Source organism: Asparagus officinalis, chromosome 4, assembly GCF_001876935.1.
Source record: "Asparagus officinalis chromosome 4, Aspof.V1, whole genome shotgun sequence".
Taxonomy (NCBI): domain Eukaryota; kingdom Viridiplantae; phylum Streptophyta; class Magnoliopsida; order Asparagales; family Asparagaceae; genus Asparagus; species Asparagus officinalis.
The window spans coordinates 11,453,462-11,466,211 of NC_033797.1; the positions used below are offsets into that span (position 1 = coordinate 11,453,462).

The 12,750-nt window shown below is 38.5% G+C and overlaps 1 protein-coding gene across 1 annotated transcript; it reads left to right on the plus strand.

Annotated features, from left to right (window-relative positions):
• Positions 2,933 to 12,444, plus strand: LOC109836615. The gene is given in 11 exon segments (XM_020404574.1): positions 2,933 to 3,067; positions 3,158 to 3,207; positions 3,209 to 3,418; positions 3,421 to 3,465; positions 3,467 to 3,526; positions 3,528 to 3,617; positions 5,113 to 5,290; positions 5,377 to 5,459; positions 5,765 to 5,834; positions 6,507 to 6,637; positions 11,967 to 12,444. Coding segments are annotated over 10 exon segments (963 nt in total). The 5' UTR covers positions 2,933 to 3,015; the 3' UTR covers positions 6,632 to 6,637; positions 11,967 to 12,444.

A 12,750-nucleotide genomic window follows, 5' to 3' on the forward strand; every position in this document is an offset into this window, starting at 1 on the left:
TACTATCTACATATTGAAACAACTGTCTTGGAATGCCTTGTGAGCTGTTGGGGCACCAAATCATTGCACACTGGTACAAGATCTGAAGCAGCACAAAATCCTCAATGTCCTTATTTTCAGAAGACTCAACCAGTGTTTCCAGTAACTCCTCAACATATCTCCTCATGCTACCAGCTTCTTCTGTGGCCTTGGCCTTCGCCTTTGACTTTGCCTTTAGCATTTCTTTCTTCTCTTCAAAATATTCCCTCCAAAGCCGGTTGTGCGGGTGTCTATTCCCGTAGATCAATTCCCCATCAATAGGGAAGCCCGTGTGAGTTTGCACCCACTCTTCATCAAATTGGACTGAAAATATAGTCCCGCTTATGGGATCAGAAAAAGAGAATTCATCAGTTTCGCCAACATAATGGCTGAGCACATGCTCTAGTGCCCGTCGATCACGTGCTGGAGGTCCGAAGAATACATAGTGCTCAAAGTTACTGCCCTTGTAGGCATCCCAATGCCACTGCTTCAGTTTTGGTTGAAGTCTTTGCATGAAAGTACAATATGATCCAAGACAGGCACTAGGCCGTATATCACCTTCGGCTGTAGCTTTCCTGCATAAACAACTATTTACTCTTAACAAGTCGTTCAACTCCAAAGTAGGTAACAATTAACCGTAAAGGCATTATCTGAGTCAAAATTTCGTTTTATTAACATGAATAGCTAATACTTGACACTTATGCATAAACGTTAACAACAACCAAGATTTATTGACATGCATTGCAACTAGCTATCAACAAATGAGAATTATTTACATTCATTTGTTCCAAACTGATAACACTTCGTATTGTTCAGATCTTACTCCAAAATTACGAAACTGGTTCTACACTACAATAACCAGTCTCTCACCACCATTTTATTCAAAAAAAGAACCCATAAACCTCAATTAAAATCAAAATCACTCATTTACACTAATTAAATTCAAAATCCCTCAATTGCTTGGGAACTTACTTCTTCTTTGAGATGGACACATCCTCCAGCGAGCGTCTCCTCTTACTTTCGCGAATATCCAGACTTTTCATGCTCAATAGGGTTTCCGTCGCCTCGTTACTCTCCTCATCCTCAGAGGATGTCGGAGCAGAATTGCCGAAGAGAGAAGATGATTTCAGTGCAAATAAGGGCTGTAGAACAGTTGAAAAAAAACCCCTAATTTCATTAATGAGAGAGTGACGAGATAAAAACTAACCAATTTTAACAAAGATGAGATTGAATGCACGACAATAAATGGCGCGGAGCCGGCGCTTTTTTCCCCCCGGCGTTTCCCCGTCACCGTCTGTCATAAATGCGTTGGGAGAGATCACCCGAAAACAAAGAGAGAAACCCATTCAGTCCGGGTTCTTTCTGTTGAGAGAGATGAGCGGGCCCATTTTCGGGAGTGAAGCAACAAGAAGTACAGCAGCCACTTGCATCGATATACGTATGGGGCTTTTGGGTCTGGCCACCAATTTTTTCACAATTTTTTGGGCTGAAAGGCTAAACCAAAAAAAATACAGGGGGCCTGCCCACATCCGCTTTTTTGTTTTGGGGCCTTGAAACATTTTTCCCTATCAATTATTACTTTATGTCAACTAGAAAATTATAACATTTAACCCTCATCATAACTCCAAAGTTTAAGTGTAGCGACAAGATCTTTGATATGATTTTAGAGTAATCCAAATTTGAATTTCATGGGCCACGTATTTCTAAAGCTAATCCAAATAAAAGAATATCACTCCTAGAATACAATTTCCGGCTTATGACTTGTGATGCTTTTAAACATGAACTATATAAATCAACAATAATAAAATTTTCACATATATCTAATATTTAGGTTATATTATAGCTAGCGATGGAGCTACATAGAGGCTAGCAGCGGCAGATCTATTTTAACCAAAGTAGCATCTAATAAGTAACACCAATTTGATCAAAGAGTACGAGGACCAAACTCATTTAACACCGATCAATCTAAAACATCAGCCATAGATGACTCCACCAATGAAAACAACGAACACACCATCAAATTGTTAATCTCCAACTTTCCACTCGAACCCACCCAACCACAAAACTAACCTGCGCAGCTCAATTTTAGAATAGGTTCTCCAATTTAGACTATTTAGTCTCCCACATCTTTCATATTTCGAAGTTAGTCCCAAATCTCCAAGTATTTTGAAATTAGCCCACAAGCCTTCATATGTTTTAAATTAGTCCCCTAAGTATGTTAAGCGTTCTGAATTAGTCCCCCACATGTATTAACCCGATGCTAACTGGCTAATTTTAGCGCACTTCAAAGATTTGAGGGGGCTAATTCAAAATATAGAGATTGAGGGACTAAATTTCACCTAGCAATTAGGGGTGTTAATGGAGCGGATACGGCTCAGATATAGCACTTACCATATCCATATCCGTTTACCCATCTCAGATACGGATACAGTCTACAGATACAGATATATGTCGGTAAGAAAAATTCATATCCATATCCGCCAAAATCGGATACGGTTACGGATATAGATGCGGATATATAAACGGATATGCATGCAGATACAAAAAGAATATGAGAAAACTAGATAGTATTCAGAAAAATATAGTCATATGATACAAAAAGAGTTCGTTAATATATTCATTATGATTGAAAAGCTAAGATTAGACATCTTGATCATCAAAATTAACCACAAATTCATAATCTAAGAATCGAAACTATCGTAAGAGTATGACCAATATGTATTCGGATATTTTCGGATACGGATACGGATATTTCACTACAAAACCATATCCGTAATCATATTCTATCGGTTATAGTTTTGAGTAACCATATCCGTATCTTAACGGATACGATCACGGTTATTTCATCGGATACGGATGCGGTTCGGCACCCCTACTAGCAATCGTCTGAGCAAACCAACTCAAGGCCCGGTAAGATTTTAGCGCAACTTTAGTTGAAGTTTCAAAAGCAGGGGCTTGCTCGCGGTCCGTCAAGTGAAGTCGAGGGAAGCAGGAGAAATGAAGTTCAAAGCATTCCTCACTCTGGACGGCGTCGCTCTCCTCGACAAACGTAAAACCCTAAATCTCCTCCTCCTCTCTCTCTCTAACTACGTAAACCCTAAGCCCTAATCCCCCCTCAAATCTCAAAAATTTTCCTCAGGTTTCCTCCCATCCCTCGACAAGATCGGCCGCACGTGCCACCTCTACCTGACGAGGACCGAGGACCCCGCCACAGCGCGTCATCCTCACAAACCTCCTCAGCGGCGACGGCGTCCAATCCATCCGCCCAATTCAGAACGACTTCCTCTCTCCGCGACTCCGCATCTCCAGCAACTGCGACGACCGCATCGCCCTTCCTCGTCGACGCCGCCATCCTCCACGCGCGTGCAGCAGCGCCGCAGCGGTGCAGGCTCGGTTCGCAGTGGAGAGACGGCGGCGATCCAGATTAAGCTCGTGAAGAAGCTGACCCGCGGGGTCCACCAGCCCGGCGCCCGTACTGACGTTCGAGACGAAGGGGCTGAAGTCTGCGGGTGGTTCAGGATGTGCCCATCTCGAAGCCACTGTCGAGGGCGGAGGTGGGGCAGCATGGGCAGCTGGATGCTGCTCAGGACTTGCCGCAGGTTTGTGATTTGATGGTTAATGTGATTTTTGACATGAGCCCAGTTGGCGAAATGTAGAGGAGTGCTACGTTTGTGCTAGTGATTTTCGCTTGGTTGGTATTATGATGATGGTGCACGCCAACTAGTTGCAGAATTGCATCAAAGAGGAGAAGTCCACAAGGAAACATTTCTGACATTTTTTGGGTGTGAATTTTAAGTGTGAAAGGCCCTTTAGTTGAGCCTAAGTCGTAATTGCAACCTTTTGAGCATGGAAAAGAGTTTAATCCGCAACTCCAATTGAAATCAATCCCTAATAAAAGTCATTAAAAAATCTTGACACCCCCAAAACTGTGATTACAAATTGTAAAATTCTAAAGTGAACCAGATAAATATAATGACTATATGATGTGGGTGACAACAATTACATGGAAGTGAAGGCTTGCATTGTGTCGGCGGCGAACCAGACATCAGTTGTAGTTGATCATACATGAGATTCAGTATCTTGTGAGTAGTTGACATGATTGTTCTTGGGCAAAACTAGATGGATGTCGCTGGTAACAATGTAGGTTGAGTTTTTGTCTCAGTTCTGTGGGTCATTTGTTTTTCTCCTGTTGGTTTCATTTTTTTACTTGGTTAATGCTATATGAATCATACACACCAACCATTTCGAAAATTGTGTCAAAGAGAAAAAGTTCATAGGAAACTTTTTCTTACAATTTTTAGGCGTGAATGTGAAGTGTAACTGTAAGTTTATTGCCAGTTGTTATTACATCTAACTCTAACTTTAGTAAATTTCATCATTATTAGTTTTATTCTGAGTTTATCCCTATCACGATCAACATTGCAAAGGGGCATTTTTATTAGAAGCATCAATTATTTCTTACCTGTAAGTTATGATTTCCTTGCTTAAAGCAGTCAAACTCTCTTTTCCTTTTTGAGGTGAAGGGCAAGGTTACCAAGAGTTCACTGGGAAGGTAATTACAATAGTTACAAGAAGTAAAGAAAGAAGTCACAGTATATGGTCTCATTTTGGAGTCCTCATTTCAGGGTTGAAGAAGTTCATTTCCATACCTTATGAATTAGAACAAGAAATTATTTCTGCCCACATTCTCGTGTAGAATACCCATCTCATCTTTGATTTAGAATTGACATCACAAGTTGCTAGTTAATAGGAATTGCTGAATTTGAAAGCTCATCATCCATGTCCAAAAGTTATGACATGGCAAATGTTTTTTTAAATATTTGCCTACANCATGTTTGCATTTAGTTCAAAAATAAAAATAAACTAGAATTTCTTCTTCTTAAGATAAAACTCGAACTCTCAAATGAGATAACCTTTTATTTGCTATAAAATTCTGATAACCTTTTATTTGCTATAAAATTCTAATAGAAAACTATTTTCTATATAGTCCATCCATTGCCATACACATCTGCAAGACTACAACAGAACATCTTATTATTTTCTCTGCCTTTTTAGGTTGCACTCAAATTGCTAATATTCTCTATTTGGCAACAGACGTTAGTACAGGTTCCTGATCTAGCACAGCTACAGAACTTAGTAGACAGGCTGAAGAATGTGGGTGATCTGCTCACAGTTGCTATCACACAATATGGTGACCTCCATCTTCAGGTGTCGACCTCCCTCATCACTGTTGGCTCTGAGTTCCGAAGACTCAAAGTCCTTGGTGTGCATGGTACAATAGTGTCTCTTGTCCTAGTAGTTTGATTGCTATAGGAATCTTCAATGGTAGGAATTATCTATCTTTGTTATCTGTTTCAGCTGATGCTCCAGCAGGAGATCAGAACTTGAGCGCTCCAACTCGCACTGATATGGCTATCCAGAGAGGCCAAGCGCTTTCAGTGGTTCGTAGTTTCTTCACTTGCTTTATTTCATTCCTGGTTAATTGCAGATAGACCCATTTAGTTTTATTGTCGCCGAAGACCCCCTGACTGAATGTTTTCGACTCTTTTATCCTTAGAGAAATAGAAAATTGTTTCTTGATAAATAGACCTCCAGAGGGTAAAAGAGTCAAAAAATTTCACTCAGGGTCCTATCCGCAACAATTAAACTACAGGGGTCTATACGCAAGTAACGCTTTCATTGCTATTGCTAATTGAACTTGTGTTTCTCCATGTGTTTGTGATTTGTGATTTGGGGATACTGACAGCAAGTGAGCATGAAGCACTTGGCAAAGAGCTTGCAATGCCATTTAGCAAAGCCCGACTGTGCGTTTTATGGTGGGTTTTTTTGTTAAGATGTTTTATGCATTTTTGTTACTGGTGTCTAGAATGCGGTTTCATAGCCAATTTTGTGTTACATGCATTGTTTTAAATATCCCCGACATGGCCCGATATATCCCCGATATATCCTTTTACAGGGCTTGCCGCAACCGATATGGTCTTTAAATATCCTTTACCGTTTTTTTGGCTATTTTGAGTGATAAATCTCCGATATGGCCGATATATTAGTCGATATGTGGACCAATATATCTTTTTATATAGCTTGTTGCAAAATAATATACCGTGTTTAGAATTTTTGGGCGAGATATCAAGATTTCCCCATTATATCAAATGACATTTTGCCCTAAAAAAAGCAGATCGAATGTTGCAACGTTGCTTTGCATTTTTGTTTGTTTTAGAAGATTGATTAGTGATCCTAAACATATATTATTCATATTTTGTATGTTTAAATTTCATTACATATGTTGAGATTATTTTGTATGTTTAAATTTCATTACATATGTTGAGATTACATTTTAATGCATTATACTATGTATGCAAACATTCATTATGGCATTCCGATATTTACCACATATCCCCGATATTTTCCTGATATCCGTAATCCGATATGAATTTTGGCCATCCGATATTTCCCCGATATCCGATATTTAAAACCTTGGTTACATGCAGGTATTGCTCCAGAAGGTGCTTGCTTGACTATGATATTTCAGTTCTTCATCCCAGGCACAAGGGTTACCGATAAATCCATAAGTTTCCACTGCAGGCTTCCGGTCCTTGACACGGGCAATAGTTGAATTAAGGTCATATGCAACTTACTTTTCTCCATTCAATAATTTCTAAAATTAGTCGATGCTTCTTCTATGACTGAGCCGTGGGTTGTGTGTAGCTGGTAGCATTGGTTGTGTTTGCCATAGGATTGCCAATATTTTTCATTTTTCATTAGTTTATAGTGGTAAACCAGGCCTTCATGTTTGAAGAGCTTGTTGACATTACTGGTAAACAACTGAAGGGTGGAGTTTCGATGGCTTGAGTTCTGTATATTACCACCATTCTTATGTTCCATTACATGAGTAACATTCTGGTAGCTATTACTTTTAGCTCATACGGTTCAAGAAGTTGCTATGGTCCAAGGCATTTACTAGAGATAAGCTCCTGCACAAGCTTCCTTATGGTTTATTTGAGCACCTTGGCGCTTTTGCTTTTGGATTTTCTTCAATTCGTATCTATTGGGATGATCATGCTTCGCCTTTTTGAGCCCCACTATTTCTTATTCTCTCCCTGCTTTTATATTTCTCTTTTGATTATTATCTGTATTCTCTCATGCATTTCTTCAAATTTTGATTCTCTATTGAATTAAAACATTTAGTACTCTGATTTACCGCTTCCAACTACTCATACAAATAATTGTCCTTTGAAAGTGACCACCTAAGTGTTGGAGTGATCTGTGCTTGCTCCTAAATAAATTGAAAGCCTGAATGACAGATTGAGAGGGTTCCCAAGAATGATTTAGAAGTTAGGATGGAGCATGCAAATCAGTTCTTCAGGTAAACTGGAGTGAGTCATTGTTTGATCTCCACACTAGTTGAGCATGGTATGTTGAGTAGGCATTTTGATATTTCTCATACCCGGGGAAGTACACAGCTACATCTCACTCTATTTTCTTTTGATATGTCAGTATTTTCTAGTTTTAGGGCACTGCTTTGATCTGTCCTATTTGTTTCTCTTTTAAAATTTTGTTGCTAACGGTCTGTAAGTTACTTTCTACTGAATGTGTTTTTGAAACAATTTATTATACAGTCCATCCCTCTCTTATCTTCTCACTGTTTCCCCCCTTTCTTTCTTTCTTTCTTTCTTTTTTTCTGGGAACCTCAGTTACTTTTTAAACTAATCAGATTCAGAAACTGATGCTGATATAGTTGTGATGATCCTTTGGCAAGCTGAGAGATGACTCTGGGATATTTTTGTACATAAACACATGTATGTTCTTAATGGATACTTTAGTTGTTCGCTTGATTGTTCAAATTTTCAATATCTATCATACCATGTTGTAGGTTATCCTTATATCTGCGTTCTACAAGAGCGAATTGTTAATGTATCTGTTTTTAATTCCTGAGGTAGTGACATGCTAAATGAATCAGTCAATTTAGAAAAGGGCAATTTGTTTTGCATGCACGATTAGTGTGACCTATCTTTGGCACTGATAGGAACTTCAATGCTTAGGTTTTGTGGTGAGTTTAACTTCCTACATTCACTCAGAAGCTTTGCGTGTATTGAACTGAAGATGCCATACTTAGGGCCAGAGAGCTGTAAAAATTTCTTGAATAATAGTCTCAAGAATTGAATAATCAGAGTTCTACATTGTTGCAGGACCTGCAGGACATAACAAATGGTTAAATTACCAAATTGGTATTTAAATTAGACTCTCGTTGCCATTAAGGTATTTAAAAAACCTCCGGCGACATTATGATATTTTATTAAGGCCATGCTTACCAATAGGACCATTTTCCTTGAAATTCTGGCAGGAAAATTTCTTTTTCCTCCCTAACCTCTCAAAATTATTAAATTCACATCCTCTTCCTTGAAAATTCAGGCAGGAGGAGGAGAAGGAGAGGGAGGGGAGGAGGTCGGGGGGGAAGGAGAAGGAGGGGTAGGATGAGGATGAGGTTATGGCGGATTGCTCGGGGAAGGCGGGGATCGTGGTGGGGATGAGGAGGGGAGGAGAGGGGAATGGGAGAGGAGGAGGAGGAGAGGGAGAGGGAGAGGGAGAGGGAGAGGGAGAGGGAGGGGATGCTTTTTTTTGATAATTATGGGCATAGATTTAATAATTTTGGGAGGTAAGGATGTTAAAAACTTAAAATAAAGGAAAAAATGTGTCCAGACCCCAAAAGCGGAAACTTCATATGACGAGACCCCTTGTATTCTGCCCCATGTGAATAAGCTCCAAATACACAGTATTTGTGACGATGCCTCAAAAGTATCGGTTTTCAAAAAAAGCCTAGTGGAAGTTACAAGCTTGCCCCTTTGATGGGACTGAACTCGGTTATTGCGTCCCCTCCTTATTCAAGTACACACACACAAACTCTCTCTTCCACTGCTTAGGAGCCACCGAAACTCTCGAATTTTTAATTTTCTCGTCAGATTTCAACAGTGCTAGGTTTTTCGTCGGAAAAATATCGTCCAGGGAAGCAAAATCCGTTAACAACTACGAAGTCGTTCATCACGACGAGCTGAAGGACAAAGACGGTTCATCTGGGGTTGACAGCGCGGAGGAAGCCACTCAAACCCTTATGAAAATGCAAAGGCAGACAATAGAATGGCGAGATCGGAAAAGAAGAACGACAAGGGCTGGCACTGGTTGGGGTTTGGGGTTTTTTGGATGTTTTTGATTTTAATTTATTGGTCTGTATGTAAAAATTGTGGGAGATGTTTGGATGGAAAAATATGGAAAATTTAGGAGGTGTTAAATTGACGTTGGTTCTAACAATTATTCCTAGGTGCGTAAATTCCTCGGTGAGGTGTTAAATTGACGTTGGTTCTAACAATTATTCCTAGGTGCGTAAATTCCTCGGTCAAAAATTATGCTATGTATAATATTATTTTATTCCTAGGTGCGTAAATTCCTCGGTCAAAAATTATGCTATGTATAATATTATTATATTTAAAAAAGAAGATATTATTTTTGTGTTAGTTCTAATGGATATCATGTTAGTTCTAATATATGTGTTAGTTCTAGTGGATTTCGTGTTAGTTCTAATGGATATTATGTTAGTTCTAACATGCCGTGGGTTAGAACTAACATAAGAGCCCAAGAGCCTAGAACTAACATGAATTAGAACTAGAACTAACGTGCGGCGAGTTAGAACTAACATCCCATGAGTTAGAACTAACATAAAAGTCCAAGAACCTAGAACTAACATGAATTAGAACTAGAACTAACAAACGGTAAGTTAGAACTAACATGCAGTGTGTTAGAACTAACATAAGAGCCCAATAGCCGAGAACTAACATGAATTAAAACTAGAACTAACGGGTGGTGAGTTAGAACTAACATGCCGTGGGTTAGAACTAACATGCCGTGGGTTAAAACTAACATGCCGTGAGATAGAACTAACATAAGAGCCCAAGAGCTTAGAACTAACACGTATTAGAATTAGAACTAATGAGTTAGAACTAACATGTCGTGGGTTAGAACTAACATAAGAGCTCAAGAGTCTAGAACTAATATGAATTAGAACTAGAACTAACAAGTGGTGAGTTAGTCTAGAACTAATATGAATTAGAACTAGAACTAACAAGTGGTGAGTTAGAACTAACATACAGTGAGTTAGAACTAAATAACTAACATGTCGTGAGTTAGAACTAACATGCCGTAGGTTAGAACTAACATAAGAGCCTAGGACTAACATGAATTAGAACTAGAACTAACAAGCGGTGAGTTAGAACTAGAACTAACATGCCGTGGGTTAGAACTAACATGACGTGTGTTAGAACTAACATAAGAGCCCAAGAGCTTAGAATTAATATGTATTAGAACTAGAACTAACAAGCGGTGAGTTAGAACTAACATGCCGTGTGTTAGAACTAACATAAGAGCCCAAGAGCCTAGAACTAACATGAATTAGAACTAGAACTAACGTGCGGTGAGTTAGAACTAACATGTCGTGGGTTAGAACTAACATAAGAGCTCAATAGTCTAGAACTAAAATGAATTAAAACTAGAACTAACAAGCGGTGTGTAGAACTAACATATCGTGGGTTAGAACTAACATGCCGTGGGTTAGAACTAATATAAGAGCCCAAGAGCCTAAAATTAACATGAATTAGAACTAAAACTAATAAGCGGCGGGTTAGAACTAACATGCCGTGGGTTAGAACTAACATAAGAGTCCAAAAGCCTAGAACTAACGTGAATTAGAACTAACATGCGGTGAGTTAGAACTAACATACCGTGGGTTAGAACTAACATAAGAGACCCAAGGCCCAAACAAAGACCTTCAAATTATATTGTAGCTCCAGGGGTTTGAACTCCTGACACCCTCTCCAAATTCCCAAGCTTTACCACTAAACCAAGTAGCCTAAAGTATTTATGTTAGTTCTACTTAAAGTTAGCTTTAACATGAATTAGAACTAACTTAAAGTTAAGCTTTAACATGAATTAGAACTAACATGAAATAAGTTAGAATTAACATGAAATAAATTAGAATTAACATTAAATAACTTAGAACTAACATGAGTTATTGCTCATGATAGAGTTTAAAAAAAGACAGAAAATTTTCCTCCATTTTTTTCGTCAGATCGCATTAATGGACGCGACTTTCCATGTTTTTGGAGACCATGCGTTTGGGGAAGATAAGTGGAGGGATAATTTCAGATTTTTTTTTTCAAAACACAATCTCTTTTTTTGTATTGCTGACATGGAGAGGCTTGAAATATTAAATAATACTTTTTGGGACTGAATCATATGGGCCAAAATACAAGGGGGCTGGTCACATGAAGTCCCTACTTTTGGGGCCTCAACACAATTTTCCCTAAAATAAATTTTCCTGCCGGAATTTTGAGAAATAGTGTCTTATCGGTAAATAGAGTCACAATGAAATACCATAATGTCGTCGGAGTTTTTGTAAATACCTTATTGGCAAAGAGGGTCTACTTTAAATACCAATTTAGTAATTTAGCCCATTACAAATAGGGTTAATTATTGATGCGTGCCCTATAATGCTATAGGTGAGGCACTCAGAAGTTTGATGACCAAATAGAGTTATATCTGCGTAATATGTACCCATTCATTTGGGTTTCAAGTGACAAAAATGTATTGCAAAGAGATCCTCTAATATTTCGATATGCTATAGGGAAGCCTCCTATTCTCTTAGGGCTGAGTCATGACAAGTCTCTGGTTGTTTCAGATTCAAGACCAAACTACAGTCTTCGTTCAGAAAGGAAGTTTGTAGAGTATATGCCCACTAGAATTAAGAGAATGTCACACGTAACTTCGAGTGAGTGTCTTCAATCCCCTTGATGCCCAAACAAGTAAATTATTTGTTATACGCAACTGTACTATAAAGAGATATATCTACCACCTATAAATTTAACTGTACCAGATTGAACTATTCAAATTCTTCTTGTCTACAGAAATGGAAAAGCTATAGGCCAGAATTTTACCATCCTCCAAAGACAAGAAACTGACCAATGAGGCGCATCATTAATTTTACCCACGCTTTGTCACTGTTTATTATAGTCGTTGGATGCCAGTCCAAAGAAGGTACTATTTTCCTTACAAGTTTGATGTTGATCGAGTATCGGCCACAATCAGTGTCTCAATTATTAGTACTGACATTTGTGTCTTCTTTGATTTGATGTTGGAGTAACTGAGCTCTTCATGTCCTCCACCAGAATGTCCCCATGCTTGTGAATTCTAGTGGCTGTGCGTCTCAGGAACGTTGAGAAGTCTTGAATTGTGTTATTGGGGAATTCTATAGCGTATATATCATGCAATTAGGTAAATGTTTGTATTACATATTTTAATCTTTGATATACATTGTTGACGAAGATTACAGATACCATAGTAACAGCCAGCATATGAAAAGTCTGTTTAACCAGTCATCCACGAGTAGGTGCGGGGTGTTCTAATCCATAAAGATCCCAAACATGGAAAGTTTGATGGGTGTTTTGATAGGATTTCTATTTGTCATCCATAGTGTGTAAGCAAAAAACATAGGTACAAGAAGATTTTGTGGATCAACATGGTAACAGGCCGTTGATTTATGACAATAACCAAATGTGTCCATCCAATTTGGTACCAAAAATTTTCAAAATCACCATGTTTTTTTATTTGGTTGATCAGAAAATTGAATATAAGTTTTTTTTTTTTTTGTATTTCTCTACGAATTCCTGAGAGGAGAATAATTCTAACATA